Genomic DNA, 22,513 nt, shown 5'->3' on the forward strand with positions numbered 1-22,513 from the left:
AATTAACTTATCAGAAGAAGAAAAAGAAGATTATACATATGAACAATTTCTTGGCTATTAAGGGCATATCTTGATATTTTTGGAACCTAATTAGGGTACTTTTCAAATATCTTTCCATACAAAAGGCATTTTCGGAATATTGATACTATCATCCATAAGGATGGTGGTTGACAAACATCCTACATTCGACACCCAAAAAATTCACCCTCAAGAAGCTTGGTTGATGTGAAGGTGGTAATTATCAGGTTCCAAGCATAATGTTTTCTTAAGTTTGTGATAACCACTGCTTTCTAACCTCAAAATTATTACATCCATGTCGGGCATATAAAAGACATCAGCAAGCTGAATTACCATAGTCATTCACAACACAAGGGCACATGCCTAATAACATCCAGCATAAAAAAATTGTTAAGAGTAAAAGACAACCAATGCATCATTATTCCGGTTCGACAAAAGTGCTGGAGATTACATTGAAACAAACTCAAAGGGGCAACTTCATAAACATGTATATAAATGGAACTATTAAAAACACCATTGTCGATGATTTGTCCATGAATAAGATGCACCCTTATACTTAAACAATCAGACTATAGCCCATTGAAATGATAGCTTTGCATGGTAAATAATGCGTAGAAAAGGGCTGAAAATATCTCTCGGTTTAGCTCTCATGTTGTATATGGTTACATATTTACGAAAAAATTGTATATCACAATGGAAATAGATGAAGAGAAAATCAGAATTCACATCACCCATGTGAATGCTTCTTCACATCCAAGCTAAACTTCATCGACCTCAATTTGCAAAGAAGTTGCAGCATATATATTTTGCATGCAAATATATGCAGCAGGACATTTTGCATCCAACTCTACCGATTGCTCAAAGGCCCATTTACCAAGCGTAACATTCATCCATTTGTGGCAAGCACTCAATGTAGCCAAGAATAGTGGAAGATGATGAGAAGATGATACCCTACCAAGCAATACTTTCACCTTGTCAAAATGTCCAGCACGACCGAACAGATCAATCATGCAAGTATAATGTTCCAGAGTCGGGTCAAGACAATAAATAACACACATATTGTCAAACAGCCTTTCTCCTTCCTTCACTAAACCTGCATGACTACATGCTGTGAGCAAAACCCGAAAGGTAACATGGTCAGGCATGATACCTTCTCTCCTCATCTCTCCAAACATGTCTAAAACAACCTTTGCTTGACCTAAATGTCCATATCCACCCATAAGTGCACACCAAGACACAACATCTCGCATTGGAAGTTGTTCGAACACTTTCCGAGCTTTCTCCAGTGCACCACACTTGGAATACATATCTACTAAACTAGCACCAAGGATTGCATCCTTTTGCAATAACCTGTTCTGTTGGACCTCAAAATCTATATCTTCCCCTATCTTAAGAGACCCTATGATGCTACAAGCTTTTAAAATGCAAGCATAGCTTACAGCATCGGGGCAAACTCCCTCAACTCGCATTTGCTCAAAGCATTTCAATGCTTCATCACAGAGGCCATGATCAGCATATCCGGCCATAAGCGCTGTCCAAGATACAACACTTCGCATCGGAAGTTGTTCAAATACTTCTCGAGCTTTCTCAAGTGCACCACATTTGGCATACATGTCCACTAAGCTAGCACCAAGAACCACATCTTTCGGTAATAAACTTTGCTTCCTAGCCTCTATATCAATGTCTTCCCCAATTTCGAGGGCTCCTATAACGGCACAAGATTTCAAAATACAGACATATGTTAATGCATCAGGACAGATTCCATCACCTTGCATCTGGCGGAAGCAATTTAGGGCTTCTTCACACATACCATGCTGAGTATATCCTCCAATCATAGCATTCCATGACATCACATTTCGTACTGGAAGGCTTTCAAACACATCTCTTGCATTTTCAATCGCATCACACTTTGCGTACATGTCTACAAGTGTAGTACCAAGTAACATGTCTTTCTGTAATAAACCTTGCTTTCTTACTTTAGCATCTATATCTTTACCGATGTCAATGCACCCAATAATACCACAAGCTTTCAAAATGCTAGTATATGTTACCGCATTTGGGGAGATACCCTCATCTTGCATCTGTTTAAAGCATTCCAAGGCTTCACCACTAAACCCATGCTGAACATATCCAGCTATTAGGGCAGTCCAAGATACAACATTTTTCACAAGAAGTTGTGAGAATACTTCCTGTGCTTTGGTAAGTACCCCACATTTGGCATACATGTCTATCAATGCATTGCCAATGGTGATGTCTCTCTGCAATAACCCTTTCTTCCTAACCTCGATATGTATCTCTTCTCCAATCTCAAGAGACCTTACAATACCACAAGCTTTCAAAACACATACATAAGTTACCACATTCGGACAAACTCCCTCATCTTGCATCTCTCTAAAGCATTTCAAGGCTTCATGACCAAGTCCATATTGAGCATATCCAGCTATCATTGTAGTCCATGTGACAACATTACGCTCTGGAAGATGTTCGAATACATCTCGTGCTTTCTCAAGCATGCCAAACTTCACATACATGTCTACCAATGTTGACCCAATCACAACATTCTTCTTCAACAATCCTTGCTTTTTTACTTCAATTTCTATGTTTTCAGCGACTTCAAAGGCTCCTATGGTGCTACAAGCTTTCAAGATGCAGACATAAGTTACTGTGTTTGGACATACCCCTTCATCTTTCATCTGCCTGAAGCATTTCAAAGCTTCATGGCCCAGACCATGTTGGGCATATCCAGCTATGAGAGCTGTCCATGATACCACATTTCGCAATGGAAGCTTTTCAAATACCTCTTGTGCTTTCTCTAGGACACCACATTTAGCATACATATCTATCAATGCGTTGCCCAAAACTACATCTTTTTGCAATAGCCCTTGCTTTCTAACCTTGTTATCTATGTCTCTGCCAATCTCAAGAGATCCTAAAATACCACAAATTCTCAAAATGCAAACATAAGTTACCCCATCGGGCAAGATTCCTTTATCTTGCATTTGGATATAGTATTTCATGGCTTCATGTTCGAACCCATTTTCAGCATATCCAGCTATAAGAGCAGTCCAAGAGACAACATCTTTCACTGGAATCTCTTCAAATACTTCTTGTGCTTCTTTCAAAGCACCCAATTTGGCATATGTTCGAAGTAGGGCAGTGGCAAGATGAATATCTTTAGAAATCAAGCTTTTATTTGCGATTTCAGCATGTACACTTCTCAACTTTGATATGTTCTTCTCAAATCCACATGATTTTACACGGTTTAAAAGACAAATTTGATATTGAAACTCAGCTGTCTGTCTCTTATTTGTGGGAAGAGGCAAATTCAATCCTTTTGACATTAGATCAACCCAGGGTGGGTTATGGTATTCGTTCGTCCATAGTAGCTTTCCTGTTGGTTTATGCCGAAAATCAGGTGATTTTGGATTTTTCTGTGATGGAGTGACATTAAAAAAATGGATATCTATGGGAAATTTTGGAAAGATATAAGGGAAACACAGAAGTTTATGGGGAACATGAGATCAAAATAAAAGAGCACCTAAAACCCAAAATTTCGATTTAATTCTTACCTTTTGTTTCCGAACATCACAGAACTCATTAGGATTTCTGAAGAATTCAGCCCATAAGAAATGTGTGTCGGTAGAGCTCATCTCTGTTTTCTGCTTCCATAAATCGCCCACAATCTATATTGCCTGTTTTACCTTGGAAGAGGTGAATGAATCAATAACTGTGGTATGTGCAAAGATATAAATTGCATGTAGCAAGGATTCCCAATTACCACTTATTCTTCACCATGGGTAGATGGGCTCCTCCGGCCACTACACTTTGATCTCGGAAACTCATAAGTCATTACCGATAGAGAAGAAAAGACCGATTTGTCCAGCCCGGTAGTGTGACCCCACTGAGCCCAAAGTATAAGCATGAGAGACTTAGGACCTTCGAAGGGATTGGTCTTCTTTAAGTTTCGCAAGCTTTGTAGAGTGAGAAAGAGAAGACATGTACATGACATTATATCTGTAAGTTGTAACTATTGTGAAGAGTGTTGATTGAACCTTGTGTATCTTCTCTTTGTGTCTTTGAGCGTCATATAATATGTTGGGATCTTCTGACTATTTACATTCTTTCTTGTAGTTGTAGTGTATAATCATATCAAGTCTTTAGGGCTTAGGTCGTACGTAGGTTTGTTCTAACCCCAAAACATGGTATTCAAGCACAAGGTTCATCTACAATAGGATGAGGAGGAATAAAGTTGAAAGAACCAAACGAGTTCAAAAGGAGGTTCAACAATGACACAAATAAGAGAAGATGAGGGGAAGTAGAAGTTTACATCAAGTCAATAAGAAGGGGAAAATTTTGGCAAACATAGGTCCATACCATACCATTACATGTGTCAATAAGTGCCTCGTCATATATGGGAAGGTATTGACAACCCTAGGAAGAGGAGGATGAGGTCTAAAAGTTTGATGGAACAAAGTTCGCCCAATGGAAATGGTTGTGGGCTTTGCAGATTCCTCACAAAATCATTACATTTAGATGGTTATCTGTCCATTATGCACTTCCAGTCTTGGAATGGATGCATAGGAAAGAGGGAATCAAAACTTGCTCTTTTTGTGGGTTTCATTTGGAATCAATGCAACATGCCTTATGGAATGATATGGTTGCATGTTCTGTTTGGAAACGTATGTTGCGTCTTATTGATGTTGTGTATGGACCTAATGTGATTACATGGGGAAATGTCTTTTGGGTGGATGTAAATGTAGATAAGCATAATTATGAAAGGGAAAAGTTACTATTTACCCTCAAATTAGGGGAAGGCAAGTTAAGGACATACCATATTCAAGCTCAAATCAATTGAATGTGGATGCCACAGTATGGGCTATGATATCATCGGTGGTTCTATAGAATATTTGGATAGATCGATGCAAAAATGTGTTTCGGCAAATAAAGCAAAATCCTATTCATTGTGTGAAGGAAATTTGGTCGATGCTTATTTCAATTTTAAAATGTCAATCTGACTCCTTCAATGGTAATGAAGATACCATTTTTCTGAAACAACAATCCTTTAAAGGCAAGTGGAAGGATTTGTTCGTCTTTGTGGAGATCTTTCCCTCCAGTAGATTGTATCATTATATGCTTTGTATACGCTTATTGGATTGGTAATGGAAACTATGGTGTAGTTTTGTTTAAAAAGAAAAAAGTTCACCCAATGGAAGAATTGTATCTAGGGTGTTCCAATTCAAAGCCGGAAATGGAAGTTGGTTGATGGGAAGAAACTCCTTTGCATGACCAATGAAGATTAGGAGGATTAATAATCCAACTCGCAACTATAATTAGAGTGAAGTTGGTTATCATAGGTGGGATGTTCTTGAGGGGACTTTCCAAACATAGAAAGAGGAGGCTCGTGTCTATGAAAGATTGATAGATCAAAGTTTGTCCTATGGATGAATTGTATATGGCGTCTTCTAATCCAAAAAAGAAAATGGAAGCTTGTTGAGGGGAAGAAACTCATTAGCATGATTCGTAAAGAGTTTGAGGATTTGAATGAACTAGCAAAGATGGGGGCGATTGTTGGAAAATCTAAAGGTTGCTATTGTGTGGAGTAAGTGTTATCCCTTTGGAGAACAACATTATTGCAGGGCGTTTGAATGAACCATTTGCATAAGGGAGTACATTGATGACATTGGCAAGAAGAGGTCCAAAGCACGTGTAGAAAACATTTGCACCCATGATAAATGGAACAAGATCTTTGAAGGCCTTTGAAGGATAAGAGATATTCTTCACAAAATATCTTCTTGGTGGGCACAAATAAATGTTTGTTTGGCATGTTTGTTTGGCACAAATATTGCATTAGTAGCCAAGGGAAGGCTAGCATAAACCATTGCTCCTCGTATATTTATTTAACTTGTGATAAAAGCACGTTTGGCTATTGTGGAGAATACATGATCCATTTATTGATATGTTGTACAAATCCAAGGTGTTAAGATCACCAAACTAGGTTCAGGCTCAAAAAATATTGTGCAATGATATGGGTTTCTCCATCAATTGCCGTGTTTCATTATCCCGAACTTTGCCAAGGTTAGAGAGAATTGTTCTACAATGTTTAGTTAAAGGTGATGCACCACTTTGTAATGGAGCGTTTCATGGATATCTTCTTTCAAGAAGTGAAACTCCATTGTGGATTGTCATTGAATACTTCCAATATTATAATCTTGCTCTACCTAGACAAGAACCTCATGAACACTAAGGAGTTTGTTTTGAGCACAAGTGTAGCATGATGTGCGTCGATGCAACAAATTTCAAAGGTAGGATCTTGATACTTCAATTAAACTTTAGGGTTGTGTACCCTAGTCACCATAGTTATCTTGCTTGAGATGATAGTATACACAATAGTTGTGCACCCTACTACTTCAGAACTATATCCCTATTGCTTTTTGTGTATTTTACTTGATGTCATATGTCAAGAATAAATTGGCTCATAAGTGTCGAAAAATAAACTATCACCAATGTAGTGCAACCACATATCTCATGTTTAGAGGGTGGTCTCCATCACAAAAGAAACCTTGAAGAAGTCAACAAAAGAGAAGAAGTCAAGAAAAGATGAAAAAAGAAATGCATAGCTCTCTCCCTAATGTGAAGCTTGAGTGCAACAACTTCACATCATGGAAGTACAAGATGTACCAATACCTTGTAGGAAAAGATTTTTGGGGATACATTGATGGAGATTTTGAAAAGATACTTAATATAATTGACATTAGCTATTTGGGATGGCAAAATCATGTATTGCTTCATACTTGTATCCAAGATCACATGCTCGACTATGTGGGGTATGTTGCATGCAAATATAGTGAAGAAAGCATGGGAAAATCCAAAGAAGATATTCTTTGCCAACACAACCACTCGCAAGTGTCAACTCTAAGAAGAGTTGCATGACATTCAACAAAGGGTGTGTGTCCATTAGCAACTACACCCTTAAGTCATTGTGCAATTCACTCACCTGAATAGATTTAAGGGCGTTGGAGATGATGGAGTTATTTTATGTTTTTTCACAATCAATCGATGCGTTAAGAACTACCATTCTCATAATTGATACACCACCATCTTTCTTTGGTCTTCCAATCGATGATATGGATGAAAGAAAATCACAACCACCATCATGCACAAAGCATGATTGTGGATAGCTATATAGTCTAAATACACTTAGAACACCATCATGGTTATGAAAGAGAAAAAAAGATCGGGTGGTGGGAAACACAACAAAGGATGATTGATGCATGCAAACTCGCAAGTATGACACAAGAGCAAAAGTGGAAGAGGAGTTGTGTGCAATGGTGTGTGATAATCATGCCAAATCAAACAACAACATTGCCACCCATTCTCAAAGGAGGAGAATGTGAAGATGTAGTAGATGTGTGCACCATTTTAAATGGTTAGGGGGAACCTTTACAAGAAAGGCCAACAAAGATGATGTCCCATGCATGCGTGTTTTAGATCAAGATGTGATGATAGTAATCAAAATATTTTAGATTTTCACACCTTGCTAGTCATCTTAGGATTGACCTATGTTCTCATTATTCACCTCACATCACATTGACTGAGATAAGATCACCATTAACCTTTGAATAGTGAGATAACACTTCATTGTGTTTATGTTGTTCGTAATGCTCTTTCTCTTTGCACATATAATGCCAATGCCCATGCCATTGAAACATACAGTGACTACTTAATAAATGTGTGCTTTGCTCAAGAAAGTAGGAGAAGTATTCAAATAATTTGATATGTAGAATGTTGTTGCTTATAAGACTACCATGCTCGTGATTGTACAAATGTGATGCTCATTGCTTTGGACTAAATGTGTACGAAATTGTGCCTCATTTGATAAAAAAGTAAGGGCGTTTTGGACAAGTTCCAATATGAGAAGGCATGTGGTGGAATGCATTTGCAATTTCAAACTTGCTGAAGAAGTATTGAAATCCTTTAAAAATACATGCAAGATTTGGTCTCTAATATTATGTGAAACAAAACTACTAGTATGCGATTTGTGTTAGAAACCAAACTCTTAAGGGATATTCCCCACAACCCATTCAAACAAGGAAAAAGAAAATAGATTGTGTGGTCATGGCAAGGAAATGATCATTGCATGTGCCTTGATTAATGCACATGAAAAAGTGTCTCAATACATGTTAATAGGAACATGGCACAATTATTTGTGCTATACAGAATATTAAACTTTAACTAGCACCTGAGAAAAGTATGCAGAGAATGTAAGCGAATATCGTACACATGCTAGTTATAAAGAAAAGAAAAGAAAAGAAAGTTCGTGAAGACACTGAGAAAGAACAAATTTGAAAAGTGGTTGAAATTGTCACACAGATATCCAAAGAAGAAAATTAGAAAATTGGAAATTTCTCATCAAATCATTACATGAATATCCATGCAAGAAAATTACAGTAATTAAGATTTCTTCTCTTAATTAAGAAATATAACTACCTCATGCATGACTAGCATTGTCACCAAGAAAAATAACTACACCGACATGTGGCACTAAGAAAAATAACTACAATGGTTTATGCCCAAAAAAAGTGTGAACAAGTGATAATTTCTGAAATATTCAATGCTTTTAAGTATGCCAATTTGATTAATCTAATTATCCATTCATAAGTATGGACTCAAACTATGTTAGAATGATTGATGTTTATAACAAATTTTTGCCATGGGATACAAACATTTTTTACCAATAATATTTTAGCACATGTAGTGCATATAGGAGAAAAATTTGAAAAAGGTGTTATTTATTTGTTCACTCAATCAAATGCCATTAAGAACTCAATTCAACCATATATTGTGAGGGATTTTAATTTGTGATCTCGTATCTATGCAAAATAATAAGCACCAATACTCTTGCATAATGGCACACACTTATTAAGAAATAAAAAGTCCAATACATTTGCTTGATTATGTCATTGCAGCAACCATATGTATGTTCTTTATAGTGGTTGCAACTTGCAACTAGGAGTCGGCAACAACTCAACTCAAGCCTAAGCCGAGACGTTTAACTATTATTAAACGCTTTGGCGGTTGGGCAGCTCAGTTCGGCTTGGTTCACGCATGAGCTTCCTTAACCATTTTGAGCTTGGTTTGGAAAGCTCAAGCCAAATTGAACCGGTTTGGGAACCATCTTTAACCGGTTTGGCCAAACCGGTCTAGGGATTGGTTTGCCAAAACTGGTAAAGCCTTAACCAGTTTGGTTTGGACAAAAGCAAACCGATTAAGCTAAAACCAAACCATTCTTGATTCCTAGTTATAACATATTGTTCGCCAAGCTATTTACTAATCTATCTCAAACACATTCAAAATGTACCGTTGTTTTCTCCAGCTCATAAACTTAGAAACATAAAATATTGCCATAATATACAAGTCTTCATTTATTGTCTAGCATAGTTTGGTTCAAGAATTGTCAAGCATACCACGCACATTAAGGTTATGGGTAAAATGGCACATGCATTCTCTTGGCTCTTTCGGTTCTATACCAATTTTGTCATGATGTTTATGCAAACACTTTGATCATTTTTTGCAAGAAAAATTATATGTAGCACAATTTATTTATTCAGAAATTTTCAACACATGTGAAAGAAAACGATAATGAATGTACGAATTACTTTTTGGATTCTCATAATTGACATGGGGAGGGATGCCTTAAAAAGGAAAGGTGTCTACACTTATGTGTGCTTGTGGATGATTGGTGGCATACAATGCAATTTATGTGGGTTCAAGTTCCATTAGCTTTATCATCTAGAATTATTAGGTTCACTCTCGTGGGTGTTTATATGTAGTTAGTGTCACACACGGTTAGAACAATTATGTAGAGATTTCATGTGTGAGTGAGTTTGTGTGTGTATGTTATATCCATTATATAACATGATTATATGTTCTTCAGTCTTAATGAAGTGATTGCAATCTTCAAATTCTAAACAAATATATATTACTAATTACAAAAAATCGATAGTGGATCATACTTTTATGCATATAAAGCAAGCATCTTGTTCAAACCATAAGAATTCCTTTATAATTTACACCAGCACACACAACCAGAACTATTTTATTTTACAATTCCTTTTTAGTCATCCATAATATTTTCTTATTTATATGTGGTGGAGAAGATCCAAACTTGATTCAACCTAAACTTTTTAAAATTCTATGGATTGATGATGGCATTCAATCCTAATAGAAACCTTATTTCTAGTTGTAAGATTTTAGGTAGAACACCTCGACAAATTGTTCGCTTATATAAAGTGCAATGCATCGTTTTCCTTCTTTTTATGGTGGAAAATATGAACTATGTCAGTGTTATAAAGCTGTTTTTTAGGAGTCTCCATTATATAAAACTAAAACCTTGAAGAATTTATATAATGAACTTAATGTCAGACCCATTAGACAAGATTTAAAAATCACAATCTTCGACCCCAAAGGACAATCTCCTCAACTATGTACATAACCATCATGTATATTTGGAATTTTTATCTAGCATACATTGTGAATATATAAGTAACATTTGGTTAAAGGTAACACTTCCATATCGTACTTTAGATCAAATCTTATTTAGGTTCTTTCTTTCAAAAAAATGATACTGCATTAGTATTAATAAACACCCTAAGGCTATACATAAATGATGTACCTTTCAGTAATGAGCCCTTTTTCTAAATTCTAATTGTTGGCGTAAATAAATATTTCAGTGTAGAGTAGAACCACTCCGCCTTATCAAAAATCCGTCGATAAAATATGCCTTTGTCCCAGATGGCATGAAACTCCAATCATTTGAGCTCCACTTGGTGTGTATTACCTTTTATGTTATCAAAAACACTTTTGAGATTATGCACAATCTCTGTGCAAATCCTAGAATTTATCTAGGTAGGTGTTTTAGCCACATTTTGGAATATCTTCAAACATCGAGCCTTCCAAATATACCAAATTGTGATACTACTTAGCAATTGCCATATTTCAAGTTTATCAACCTCTATATGTGGATTCAAATGTATCAATGTTTTTTGCATCAAACCATGTCTTTAGCAATAACATCTGTAACATCATTTTGCTCATATACCATTGGTTTATCTTGTACCACTCCCCATGTATACACTGCTCGAGGATATATTGGTATTAATAGTGTTATGATTTCTTTCCATATTACCATCAAACAATCACACCTCCCTGTTCCCCAACCATTAATTGGTACAAATCTTATTTAGACATACCCATTAACGAATTAGAGTTAGAGTTGTAATTCTAGCATACATTGGAGTATGTGTGTAATGTTGTGTTGTCAGAAAGAAACAATACGAGAAAGATGCGCACAACAATAATCGATTGTATAACAAGGGAGTTATAATAACGTAAGACTTGGGCTACGACAAAAACGAATAAGAAGGGTTCAAGTCTTACAACAAAAACGAATAAGAAGGGCAGAGAACGCTTTATATAGATATAATATTCCGTTTTCAATAATGAATGATAATTAGCCTTTAATGTTCATGGCCCACTAAGCATGTGTTTCACATGTCACTTTATGTTGAGTTAGTTTTCCAATACCCTCCCTCAAGCTCAACTAAGAGTTTAATGTTGAATCAGAAATTGCTCCCCCCCATCTTTCAAGCATCATATAACAGATCATGGATTGCTTTTCATATCTTGCCCCAACTTGTTCCTTCATCTTCGATCTTCTTTTGTTACTTCCCCTTAAGCTTGACAAGTCACATGGAAGACCAAGTGCGATTGAGAATTACTCTAGCTTGTCTATACCAAGTACCGTTCTAAAAACGTTTGTCGTTTGTAGGTTAGTGTGAACTAGACTGCTTGGCATGTAGAAAATGGTTGTGTGTGATATTCTTCCTCTCTCAAGAGAGCCACAATATGTTCTTGTTGCTCTAAGCTAAAGGATGACCCGCTTTCGAGAGAGAAAATGAACCCTACTGTGAAGAAGTGATCCACTTTGTTCTTAGCCCAATTTGCGTAGACTTTCCAATCAAATTGCTACTCCCGATTAGGTCAATCTACATGATGGTGAGGTAGATAAGACTTTTGATCATCTAAGGATACCTTGTCACATTTAAGATGATGGAATTTGACTCAATGGTTAGTCGTAGGTTGCGATCAAGAGAAGTGATGATTGGTTTACAACCTACCATATCAATTTTGAACTTGTAAGTTCAAGATGTAATGTGAAAGAAGAATTCCTTGTGGGGTGTACATGATTTCAATGTTGAGGAAGTACTAAAGTTCTTTCATATCCTTCATCTCAAACATGGAGACAATGATAGACTTCACCTTCTCCATGACTCTTATATGTTATAACTTATCCTTGATTATCAAGCCATTAATATATAGACAACTAGCAAACATTGCACAATTGGAGTTGGTTCTTACAAATAAGGAGTTATCATATTTGCAATCCAATAAGGTATTATGTTATCTTTGAATGCCATTCTCTAAGAGCTTGCTTGAGTTCATCTAGAGCCATTTTGAACACACACATCATTCATATATGGAATTTTGATTTGAATCCAAATGGAAGCCATTTTCATGTCCATTTGTTGGGAGTGCGACCATTTTGCTGATACTAATGCAAGCTTTTAACCCATATTGTGTCTTGTGTCACTTTCACGAAGCCTTTCGGTTCTAAGATGGCAACTAAGTTCATCATGAAGGTATAACAACGAGTCATATATTCATTGCATCTAAACCGCGCAATATGATTCTTTTCTCGACTTTTCAAAGTTATTGGCAGTTGATTTGTTTGTTGAAGGGCCTTCTATGAGCCTTGTGGAGGTGTCTTCAACCATTAAGGAGGATGTGCATGAGTTTTGTGTAAAGAAACATTTGCATACGTGAGATGATGCATGGGTTTTGTGAAAATAATTCCTCACAATAAGGGCAGACAACTTGACAATATATGCTAATATTGTGGACATATTCAAGCACATTCCTACATATGGGAGAGATCCATCTTTCCACATAACAAGGATGATTTTGCCGAAAAATGATTGAAAAACAACATACAATAATTATTTGGTAGGGTGGGCGATGACATTTGGAGAAATAACAAGAACAAATTGGCATTTTAAACACTGAAGGGAAAATTGAGTACTTTTTAGAGTTTCTTTCTTTTGCTTCTAGCTTGGGAACTAGGAATCGACAACGACTCTGTCAAGCCTAAACTGAACTGCCAAACCACTTAAAACAGTTTGGCGGTTTGGTTCGGTTTAGGCTTGAGCTTCCTTAACCAGATTGAGATCGGTTTGGGATTGCTCAAACCGGTTACGCCTAAACCGGTTACTACACTGGTTAAGGCTTAATCGACTTTTTAGGAACCGGTTTTGTTCGTGTTTGGAAACCCCCAAACCGGTTAAACTGAAACCGAACCGTTGCTGATTCCTATAAAAGGGAACCCGTCCCAACAAAACTTCTTTTGCCTTGCTTTGCCAAAGAGAAAATTGCTTGGGGTAGTTAATTTCCTCTTTTTGTAGTTTTCCTTCACATTCCAATATTCTTGAATTGTCAATCGAACACAACATTGATGGTAGTTTCAAGGTCTTTCTCACACACCACAATGCAGTGAACCACATCGAGGAGTGCATATAGCAATATACATCCAAGTTTATTTGCTTGAGAGTCTCCATGTATCAATCATCGAGCATGCCTACTTAGTCATAGTGTTGTATTTGCAAAGACCAACCCTTTATTCCCTACTACAAAGACACCATGTATACGTTCGTAAAAGTAGTTATGATTGGGAAGTCAATTATTCAATACTCATGGGTTAGTTTACACTTGCACTTTTTGAGTGATGTATGCATATCTTTTTTATGCCAACTAGTAATAGAAGGCTTTTGATAAGAATCCTCACTCTACCCTATATTAAGAGAAATTGTACTTGCACGTGTTGATAAATTGTAGTACTATTTACATTAAACTTACTATTGTAATTGACTATGACGTTATCAACACTAATTTGTTGTGTGTTTGGGAAGGATGTTTTGTATTATTATTATTTACTTCACTTCAAATTGTGGATTAAGCTAAATAAACAACATAATTAACTACGATGGATTCAAGATCATAAGACAAGTGTTAGAAGTCATGTTCAACACCTATTGCATGTTCGAACTATTGGGCAACTAATCCAATCATAAACTGGGTTAAAAAACAGATTCATGAAAAGACAACAAAGTTTCTTGGTTAAATTATTTAGTTGTGTGAGAGAGAGAGGCAAGGAATTTGTTTCTATGATGGAACTATAAACCGTAAAGCTTTCGTTGCCTTCAACTGCACATGTATTGCACTTAACTGTCGGGTATGGGCTTACTACATCTCTTTCTCCCATACATACATTCTCTATGGTGCCTTAAGTGGGGTGGGGGGGTATTAACCGAGAACACTACATAATATGCTTGACACGAACATTACATTCTCGATGATGCTCAAATGTGTTGGGGAGATTAATACGATTCGTGGTACGGAGCGGAGCCCACATCAGTATTCGAACTTGGGGTCGTCGCATTCTACGAGTAGCAACCTTACGGTTCAAAACCAAACCGCTTGTTGAATAAGTCACGAGAGACTCGTTTGATCTCCTTCGATCCAGAGAACAAAACGAGTAATCGGGTAAGTAGGGAGGCATGGTCCGTGTAGTTCCGTGAAGGTAACAGAGATAGCAGATAGGGGGGGGGGGGGGGGGGGGGGGGGGGGTCTATGCTGAAGCGGACATCATACATACGCGAAGTCGGGGCAATTGTCCGGCCGCCCGACACCCGCCCATCGAGGGTCTCTTGTGGACACCCAACCCAACACACCCAACACACCCAACACACACACACACACACACACACACACACACAATTGTGGTGATGCCAAAGACAGAATATTATTTTAGTACACTCTCTGTCTCTGCCTCTGCCTCTCTGCTTCTGCTTCATTTTGAAAGTGCATACTGCAGAGTGCTCCTCTGAGCTGGAGATCCCCATTAGGGTTCTCTCCTTTCAAACATACAATACATATTTGGTAAACATCCATTCCTTTTGCTCTCCAATCCATCCATATCCATATCCATATCCATCCATGGAGGTTGAAGCAGAAGAGATGAAGCAGAAGGCTAAAGAACCCCCAGAAGGCAGAGCAGCAGGAGATGCAGCTCTAAACTGCCCTCTGGACATGGAAACTGGCCTTGAATCTGCCGAATTAATCCACTCCGACATGTCCATAGAAGATGTTGGGGTGCAGAGACGCAGCAGCTGCACAGAAACCGCCCAAGAACCGCCCAGAAGCATCATCCCGGCCGCAGAAACCACCCATTCATTGGCCAAAAACCACCTATCAGAGGCAACTCCTGCCTTAGGCCGAGAATATTCCAATACCTGCTATCCCAACCTGAAACCTGGAAGACCATCTACTGGAAAATTCCGGCCGGGCATGGAAGCCGCCCATCAAATGGCCGGGAAATCCACCAGAAATGGCCAAGCGAAGGATGAGAAAATCAAGAATGAGATCATGAAAGAAAGCCACAGGTCTTCTTCTCCTTCCTCCTCCTCCTCCTCCTCCTCTTCTTTGGTTTCTGAACGGGAAATTCGAACCAATTTCGTTCCTGGCAAAGAAGATGAAGAAGAAAATATACAGCTCAAAAGCTCACCTGGCCACGATGTTAGAATGCCAAGCAAGCAGGATACTGAGTATAAATTTGCTTCCAATCCTACATTAAGAAAGCATGACGAGAGTAAAATTGCTTCCAATCCCACATTAAGAAAGCATGACGAGAATAAAATTGCTTCCAATTCTACACTAAGAAAGCATATTGAGAATAAATTTGCTTCCAATTCCACATTAGGACAGCATCGACATGATAAGATTCTATTCGATGACGAGGATGATGCTGATGCATCAGAAAATGAACAGAAGAACAAGGAGGTTCCAGCATATACTCATAAGAAGAGCTTTTTTGAGCCTCTTTACAGTAGTAATAGGCCTTATTCGAAGAGAGAGGATGCATTAAGAGAAAAGAATGGATTGCAACAAAAGGGAATGAAAGACGGGTGGTCATTTCCACACTGTGATTCCGAGAGCTTGGAACAGAGCTCTGTCAATGCTGATCTTCAGTTTCCTGATACCATGATGCATGGTATGAAATATGGTGAAGAATCAAGGCATGATGATACTAAGATGTTTGGTCGAGGACCAAATGCTGATAGTATGATGTATGATGCGCAATCAGTGCCCGATAGCATGATGTACGATGCACAATCAAGGGCTGATACCAATTTGGATGATGCAGAATTGAGGCGAAATATTCATCATATTCACGAGCCCCTGTCTGAGAATCATGGATACGGACCTGAGCATGTCAGCGCTAGTCATTCAGGATTAATGAGCAGTAGTCCGAATGTGAAACCACGTCCCCCGCCCTCTGGAACATACTATCAACCTCTCTCAGCCAATGTAAAGAAAATACAGCTTATTTTGCGACTTGGAGGTGCGTTGTGCTCTGTTATAGCCTTTGTGGTAATGTTCTGTACATATGAAACCCGAGTTGCTGCTGGAAGTACTTTTCATGTCAAGTTCAGTGACTTCCAAGCGTACAAGTAAGTGAAGAAAAAAAACATAGATCAACTCCGAAAAGCAATAGTCTATATGCGACTACATGTGCGAAGATTAGTCCTATCATATTAGGTTGTGTGCTTCCGTGTGATTATTAGATGGTTGCTAAACATTAACTTTAAAAATGAAAGACAAAGTATTTTTTCATCCATTCTATTTCAAAAATTAACCCCAAAATTTAGATCAAGTATAAATATAGATTATATATCATAGTGATTGCAAATGTAGATTATTTACTATGTATCATAATCGTTGCAAATATAGACGATTTATCATATGGATTATGTAGATTAGTGCTTGCAAAGCTTAACTTGGAAATTCATTGACTAAGTATCATATGGATTATGTATCACATAGTGATTTTGTAAAGTAATTCCCAAATATCACACTGACCAAGTATTTGCCATTTTTTGTCACTTTTTTTTGGGGGTTGGGGTGGGGATGTTGTGTTTCAGTTATCTTGTTGCTCTCAATATGCTCTCTTCTCTTTATTCAAGTGGGCATTTAATCAATTTTGCACGATCCAAGGGTAGTGTCTTGACTTCTCCCATTAAAGGTGCAGCCTTGGTGTACATATGTGATCAGGTTTGATCTTTCCTTTCCCTGAAATTACAATTTTTTCTCATGGATTAATCATGTTATTATATGACAACACACTGAAGCATCCAAAAAAGTACCCATTAATTTTTCAGACATTTGACCAGAATACCCCTGGTTTAGTTCAAGAATGTACATCTAGGGTTTTCAAAACTCTCCAGACTACCATATGTAGTACAAAAGCTCAAACTTTGTCTGGGTATTTTTGATGAATTTTGGAAACTTGAGATGTACTAGTAACTTGCTGATTATTGAGGGGTATATTTTGGTTTTCCCTCCTGCATTTTGAATACTTGTAATTACAATACATAATTTTTTTCCAGATGCTAGCATTCTTGCTGGTATCATCGAGCTCATCAGCAGCGACAGCATCAGGGCTTTCATATAATGGTTGGCATAACATATGGCCACCAGCGTGTTCCACATGGAGCCTTTGGGTGTTTTGTTCGAAAGCTGATAGTGCAATTGCAATGGCATTTTTCTCGTCTTTCCTTGCAATGCTGTCATCCTTCTTCTCCGGGTATCATTTCTCAGTTTTATTGGCAGAGTAGTGATATAATACCATATTAGGATACATTTGGGGATGCAGGTTTTCAGTTATGAGTGCAAATAACCACATGTTGGATACTAGTTTTTTCGGTTTTGAGCACAATGTTTTGGTGTGCTATGTATGACAGATGTGTTGCTTAACACAAGACACATAGAGTTCAAGTATGACACAGAGTTTTCAAGCATATTTATCTTCTTCACTTGTACACCATATGTATGTAACACCAAGGCAGGGTCACACCATATGTATGTAACACCTGGCATAAAACCTGATTATACCTTTTATTATGAGCAGTCAAGTTTGCTACATCAATATACTCCAGTGGTTTTTTTTTCTCATGAGAGTAATTATTATTGGGATGAATGTTGGATCTGGACTTGGCAGTTGTCTTCACATTTATTACAGAACTAATGTATTTTGTAAACTTTGTGATATTTACTTTGCCCTTGGGCCTTGATGAAATTGTGTCCTCACAAATTTTAACGAAAATGAGTGGAGATTCTAAAAATAATCAAAGTAAATTAGCTTTACCCTGTGCTAGTGAACTGGGTAGTGGTGCTCCATATTTCTAGACCACAGTGATCAAGGTGAAGTTGCAGAATTTAGAGCCTTTTATCAACAATGTTGCAGTCTTATGAAAATATAGCTTTTAATAACATGTTGGATGATGAGTTCCTCATAGTACATTGATTGAGACCTCTATTGTGTTCACTTTGCTTGAACATTTATTTGGACTTTGAGATGTTAGTGGATAGGTCTATACTCCTGAAGAACTTAAGAGGCTTCCAAGTATTTATTTCACATTATCATTGTCAATTATAATGCCAAATTGGCAAATAATAACATTGAAGTGATCAGAAAATACTATGTACAGTCAGAATTCATTACATTACTGCAGGACCACAATATACTATGCATTTCTCTGTATGCCTTTGATAATCTTCCTGTATTGAAATAGAAGTAATCATTCAACCAATTTCTATAAGCAGTCATGTGGATTAAACAGCTCTACGAAATTATTTAGAACCATTTAGTACAAGACATGTAGTTTGTGTTGCTGAAACATTCAATGGAATAATGATATTTGAGCTTTTATGTCAAAATAAGAAAGAAATTCCTATCTTTAACAATAACGGTGCAATTTGAATATGTGACATGCCAATTTATTCCTTGCTAATTAAAAGAAAAAACATCACGAGCTCTCCCATTCACTAGTAGTGAATAAAGAATGAATCCTGCTCAACAAAGCTGGATGAAAAACTTTGTTTTTTTATACACACATTAGTATTAGTGGTAGTAGTAGCAATAGTAGTCATTTCTACGGCCCCACTATTCAATTCAAAAATCAATAAGAAGAAAGAGATTTTTCGCTCCTTTCCGTACTGTTCTTGTCCAGTTAGGAGGATGAGGCAGGTGGAGGCATAGAATACATTACTTGTGCCATGTTCGAGGCAGCACCAGAGACAACAACTTGAGAGGCAAGATGAGGTCTTACAACATAAGGCATAGACATTGAGGGAGGAGCTATGGGAACAGGGGTTCCTAGAGCCACTGGTTGGCCAACTGCCGGAAGCGCATATACACTGCTACCCATTGGTGGAAAAGTGGTTGGGTTTGGAGGAGATGTGAAGACAGGGGTTGTCGACGGTTGTTGAGATGGCCCTGCTATGTGTGAATCCCCCCCATTGTTAAAACTTGTGATATCATGTATGCTCGATCTTCTCTTCTCCTTTGGCATTGAGTTGCGGCGTATGAAGAACTTTTGTGCATGGCTCGCTACCTGGGTTGGCGTTCTCGTCACCACAAAGTTCCTTGATATGCTTCTCCAATCTCCTTTGCCATACTTCTCCAAGCCGAGTAGAAAGAGTCTGATGCCAAAGGAGGGTAAGCAAAAGAAAACAATTAGCTGCATATTGAGAGAATGGAAGGAAGTAAAACTAGTTCTGCTAGGAGTATGTACTATGGTTTAAGAAAGTATCCTTAAAAAAAGCTTCCATCACACACGAAGTATAGTTAAGATCTTTAAAATAAACTTGGTTCGCTATCAAGAGAATACACGTATACACATGATATAAATGAGCACTGATACACACACACACACGCACACACGCACACACACGACACAGCTGCTTAATTTCAACTGCAATTACGAATAATATCTTATCTAAACCCTTGAAATCTAAGAAACATGTGATTTGATTTCAAATGAGCACTGATACACACACACACACATGACACAGCCGATTAATTTCAACTGCAATTACAAATAATATCTTGTCTAAACCCTTGAAATCTAAGAAACATGTGATTTGATTACATGAATCAAACACTGAAGGGAACTTTACAAAATATATCCATTGATGTCATTGATATATATGACATATGCATAAAGAGAAGCCAAAATCTTGGCAACATAAGATATAATGTAATGTGCCAGTGTACAATCAAAATCTATAAATAACATGGTCTACAAGGTTGGGGTACATTCATATACACATTTCATGATTAATAATCCTTCATGGTTTTCCCAAGCCCCCAGAAAATATTGTCTTGCTACACATGTAACCTTAAGAATGAATCAACATACTGCCTTGATAGACATGTAACATTAGGTCTAAATCTACAATGTGGCCAGAATCATAGCTTTAAAATGTCTGTAAGACTTCCAGTGTATAGGCATGGGAAGAATCGGTCACATTCGATCCATTCCATCGAATTGGCCCCAATACATGCACACCCATTATTTCAAAGCCATGGTGTGTAACCTCGAAGTGAGGTGAAATCACACAAAAGTTTTTCACATTTAAGATTAGAGACATTCAAGGACTAGAGCATACATATGCTTACCCAGCCAATGTCATGAGATATACACACAATCACACATACATCCATCCATAGATGGACAGATAGATGGACATATACATACATACACATAGACAGATCACATTTACATTACATAACATACTGCATACCTATGCTCTTCCTCGGTCCATGGGATGCCTTTCCTCCTCTCCTGGTCAGCTTTGGAGAGATTACCTTTCTGCCCACCACCATTACTTCCATGATGACTACCTTGCTTCTTCTCTCCAAGAAGAGGAGCAGTAGAAGAAGAAGAAGATAGGTGAGTGGGTGGTGGTGGTGGTGGTGGTGGTGGTGGGAGAGGGGCATAGAGAGGAAGAGGTATCCTTCCACTCTCTATACCTTCCACATCCTCTAAGAGCAGCTTATAGTGCCTCTCCACCTCCTCTGCATTCTTACCACTCACAAGGCCAGCCACACATTTCCACCTGTCATCACCTGATTGTATGAATGCTAACAGTGCATCCTCAAATTGCTGGTTTTGCTGAGCTGTCCAGTAGGAGCTTGAGGTCTCTTCCTCTTCCTCTTCTTCTTCTTCCTCTTCCTCTTCTTCCTCTTCCTCTTCCTCTTCTTCTTCTTCCTCTTCTTCTCCTTCCTCTTCCTCTTCCTCTGTTCCTAGAGGAGATCCAATGGAAGCCGGCAAAGATTCTGCAGAATCTAGCCCAGTTGAATCTAGGAGGAAGTCAGGAGGAGAGGAAGAAGAGTGGTCTTCTGCCATACACACATCTACTTACAATATTCCTCTCCTTCTGCCTCCCTCCTTGTCTCTCTCTCTCTCTCTCTCTCATTCATTCATTTACTCATAGACACGAGATTATGTTGCCCCTTCTCTCTCTCTCTCTCTCTCCTCCCCTGCTTCTCAATCTGCCTCTAGGGTATTATGCATCACAAAAGAAGATAATAATATTATGTATATGTATGCCATGACATGACATGGTGGCATGGCATGGTGGCATGTCCCAAGTTCTCCCAACCACAACATATCTGTGCTATGTGTACTACCCTTAAAGATAGAGTATAAAGGAGAACTATGATGTATGCATCATGTATGTATGTATGTATGTATGTGCACTGCAACAACCCTCAAGGATACAATAGAAAGTAGGAATCATTACATGAACCATACGTGCATTCGCATTCGTCTAAACATCCGAGTATGGTCAACACCCTCGAAAGCATGGTAAATACCATACTTTTGTATCCATTTTTATTATAAAGTAAAAACAAATTCAAGTTAAGAAAGTTAAGGTAAAAGTGTAAAAAAACATTTTAAAAAATGTTTTTGATAACATACGCATTCGTTTTCATTCGTGTAAAACGAATGTTTGCCCATGCATCCGAGTATATTACGTACTATGGTAGGAACTATGTATGCATGTGTGTATGTGCGCAACCCTCAAGGATATATTAGAAAGGAGAACTATGTATGTATGTATGTATGTATGTATGTATGTATGTATGTATGTATGGATGTATATGTGCGTGTATGTGTATGTATGCATGCATGTATTTATGTATGTTCATATGTATGTATATGTATGCATGCGTGTATTTAAGTATGTATGCATCCAATATCTCAAGGAGAGAAAAAATGATGCACACATCTAGTTTTTAAGCTAGGTTGTGTAAATTGCGCATAGAAACCAGTGTCATGGCATAAGTGAACAACGTGACTGACTTAGCTTCTACTTTGATCTCGTCGATCATATCAAAATGTATGTATTCATACATGCTCATAAACTTTATGTCTTATAGGCCAATTCAAAAGAAATAATGTTTGGTCTCATAGGCCAATTCAAAAGAAATATAATAATGTTTGGTTTGGTCTCACAAGTTACTTTGGCTTCTTAA

At 37.7% G+C, this 22,513-nt stretch overlaps 3 protein-coding genes across 4 annotated transcripts; 1 reads left to right on the top strand and 2 right to left on the bottom strand.

The window, feature by feature from the left end:
* Window positions 1-415: 415 nt before the first annotated feature.
* On the bottom strand, window positions 416-3,773 carry LOC147855734 (pentatricopeptide repeat-containing protein At3g09040, mitochondrial-like). 2 transcript variants are annotated; one of them, XM_087330484.1, is made up of 2 exons: window positions 3,588-3,773; window positions 416-3,409 (listed from the first exon to the last, which is right to left on the bottom strand). In XM_087330484.1, the coding sequence occupies exon 2, from the start codon at window positions 3,357-3,359 to the stop codon at window positions 777-779; it is 2,583 nt and encodes an 860-aa protein (XP_087186610.1). In that variant the 5' UTR covers window positions 3,360-3,409; window positions 3,588-3,773; the 3' UTR covers window positions 416-776. The 2 variants fall into 2 exon arrangements, with proteins under 2 accessions (XP_087186610.1, XP_087186609.1); XM_087330483.1 differs by having other exon boundaries at window positions 416-3,449.
* An 11,338-nt stretch (window positions 3,774-15,111) lies between these two features.
* LOC147855735 (uncharacterized) lies at window positions 15,112-18,237 on the top strand. The gene is made up of 3 exons (XM_087330555.1): window positions 15,112-16,640; window positions 17,112-17,241; window positions 17,577-18,237. Exons 1-3 carry the CDS (start codon window positions 15,127-15,129, stop codon window positions 17,802-17,804), a joined length of 1,872 nt encoding a protein of 623 aa, XP_087186681.1. The 5' UTR covers window positions 15,112-15,126; the 3' UTR covers window positions 17,805-18,237.
* Window positions 18,238-18,944: 707 nt separating this feature from the next.
* LOC147855736 (transcription factor MYBS1-like) lies at window positions 18,945-21,456 on the bottom strand. Its single transcript, XM_087330456.1, has 2 exons — window positions 20,776-21,456; window positions 18,945-19,671 (listed from the first exon to the last, which is right to left on the bottom strand). Exons 1-2 carry the CDS (start codon window positions 21,378-21,380, stop codon window positions 19,200-19,202), a joined length of 1,077 nt encoding a protein of 358 aa, XP_087186582.1. The 5' UTR covers window positions 21,381-21,456; the 3' UTR covers window positions 18,945-19,199.
* Between the last annotated feature and the right edge of the window lie 1,057 nt (window positions 21,457-22,513).

The sequence above is a fragment of the Azolla caroliniana genome, unplaced genomic scaffold, assembly GCF_043228905.1.
Source record: "Azolla caroliniana isolate FFs.n. ecotype wild unplaced genomic scaffold, voAzoCaro1.0.p SCAF_14, whole genome shotgun sequence".
In the NCBI taxonomy this organism is placed as follows: Eukaryota; Viridiplantae; Streptophyta; class Polypodiopsida; order Salviniales; family Salviniaceae; genus Azolla; species Azolla caroliniana.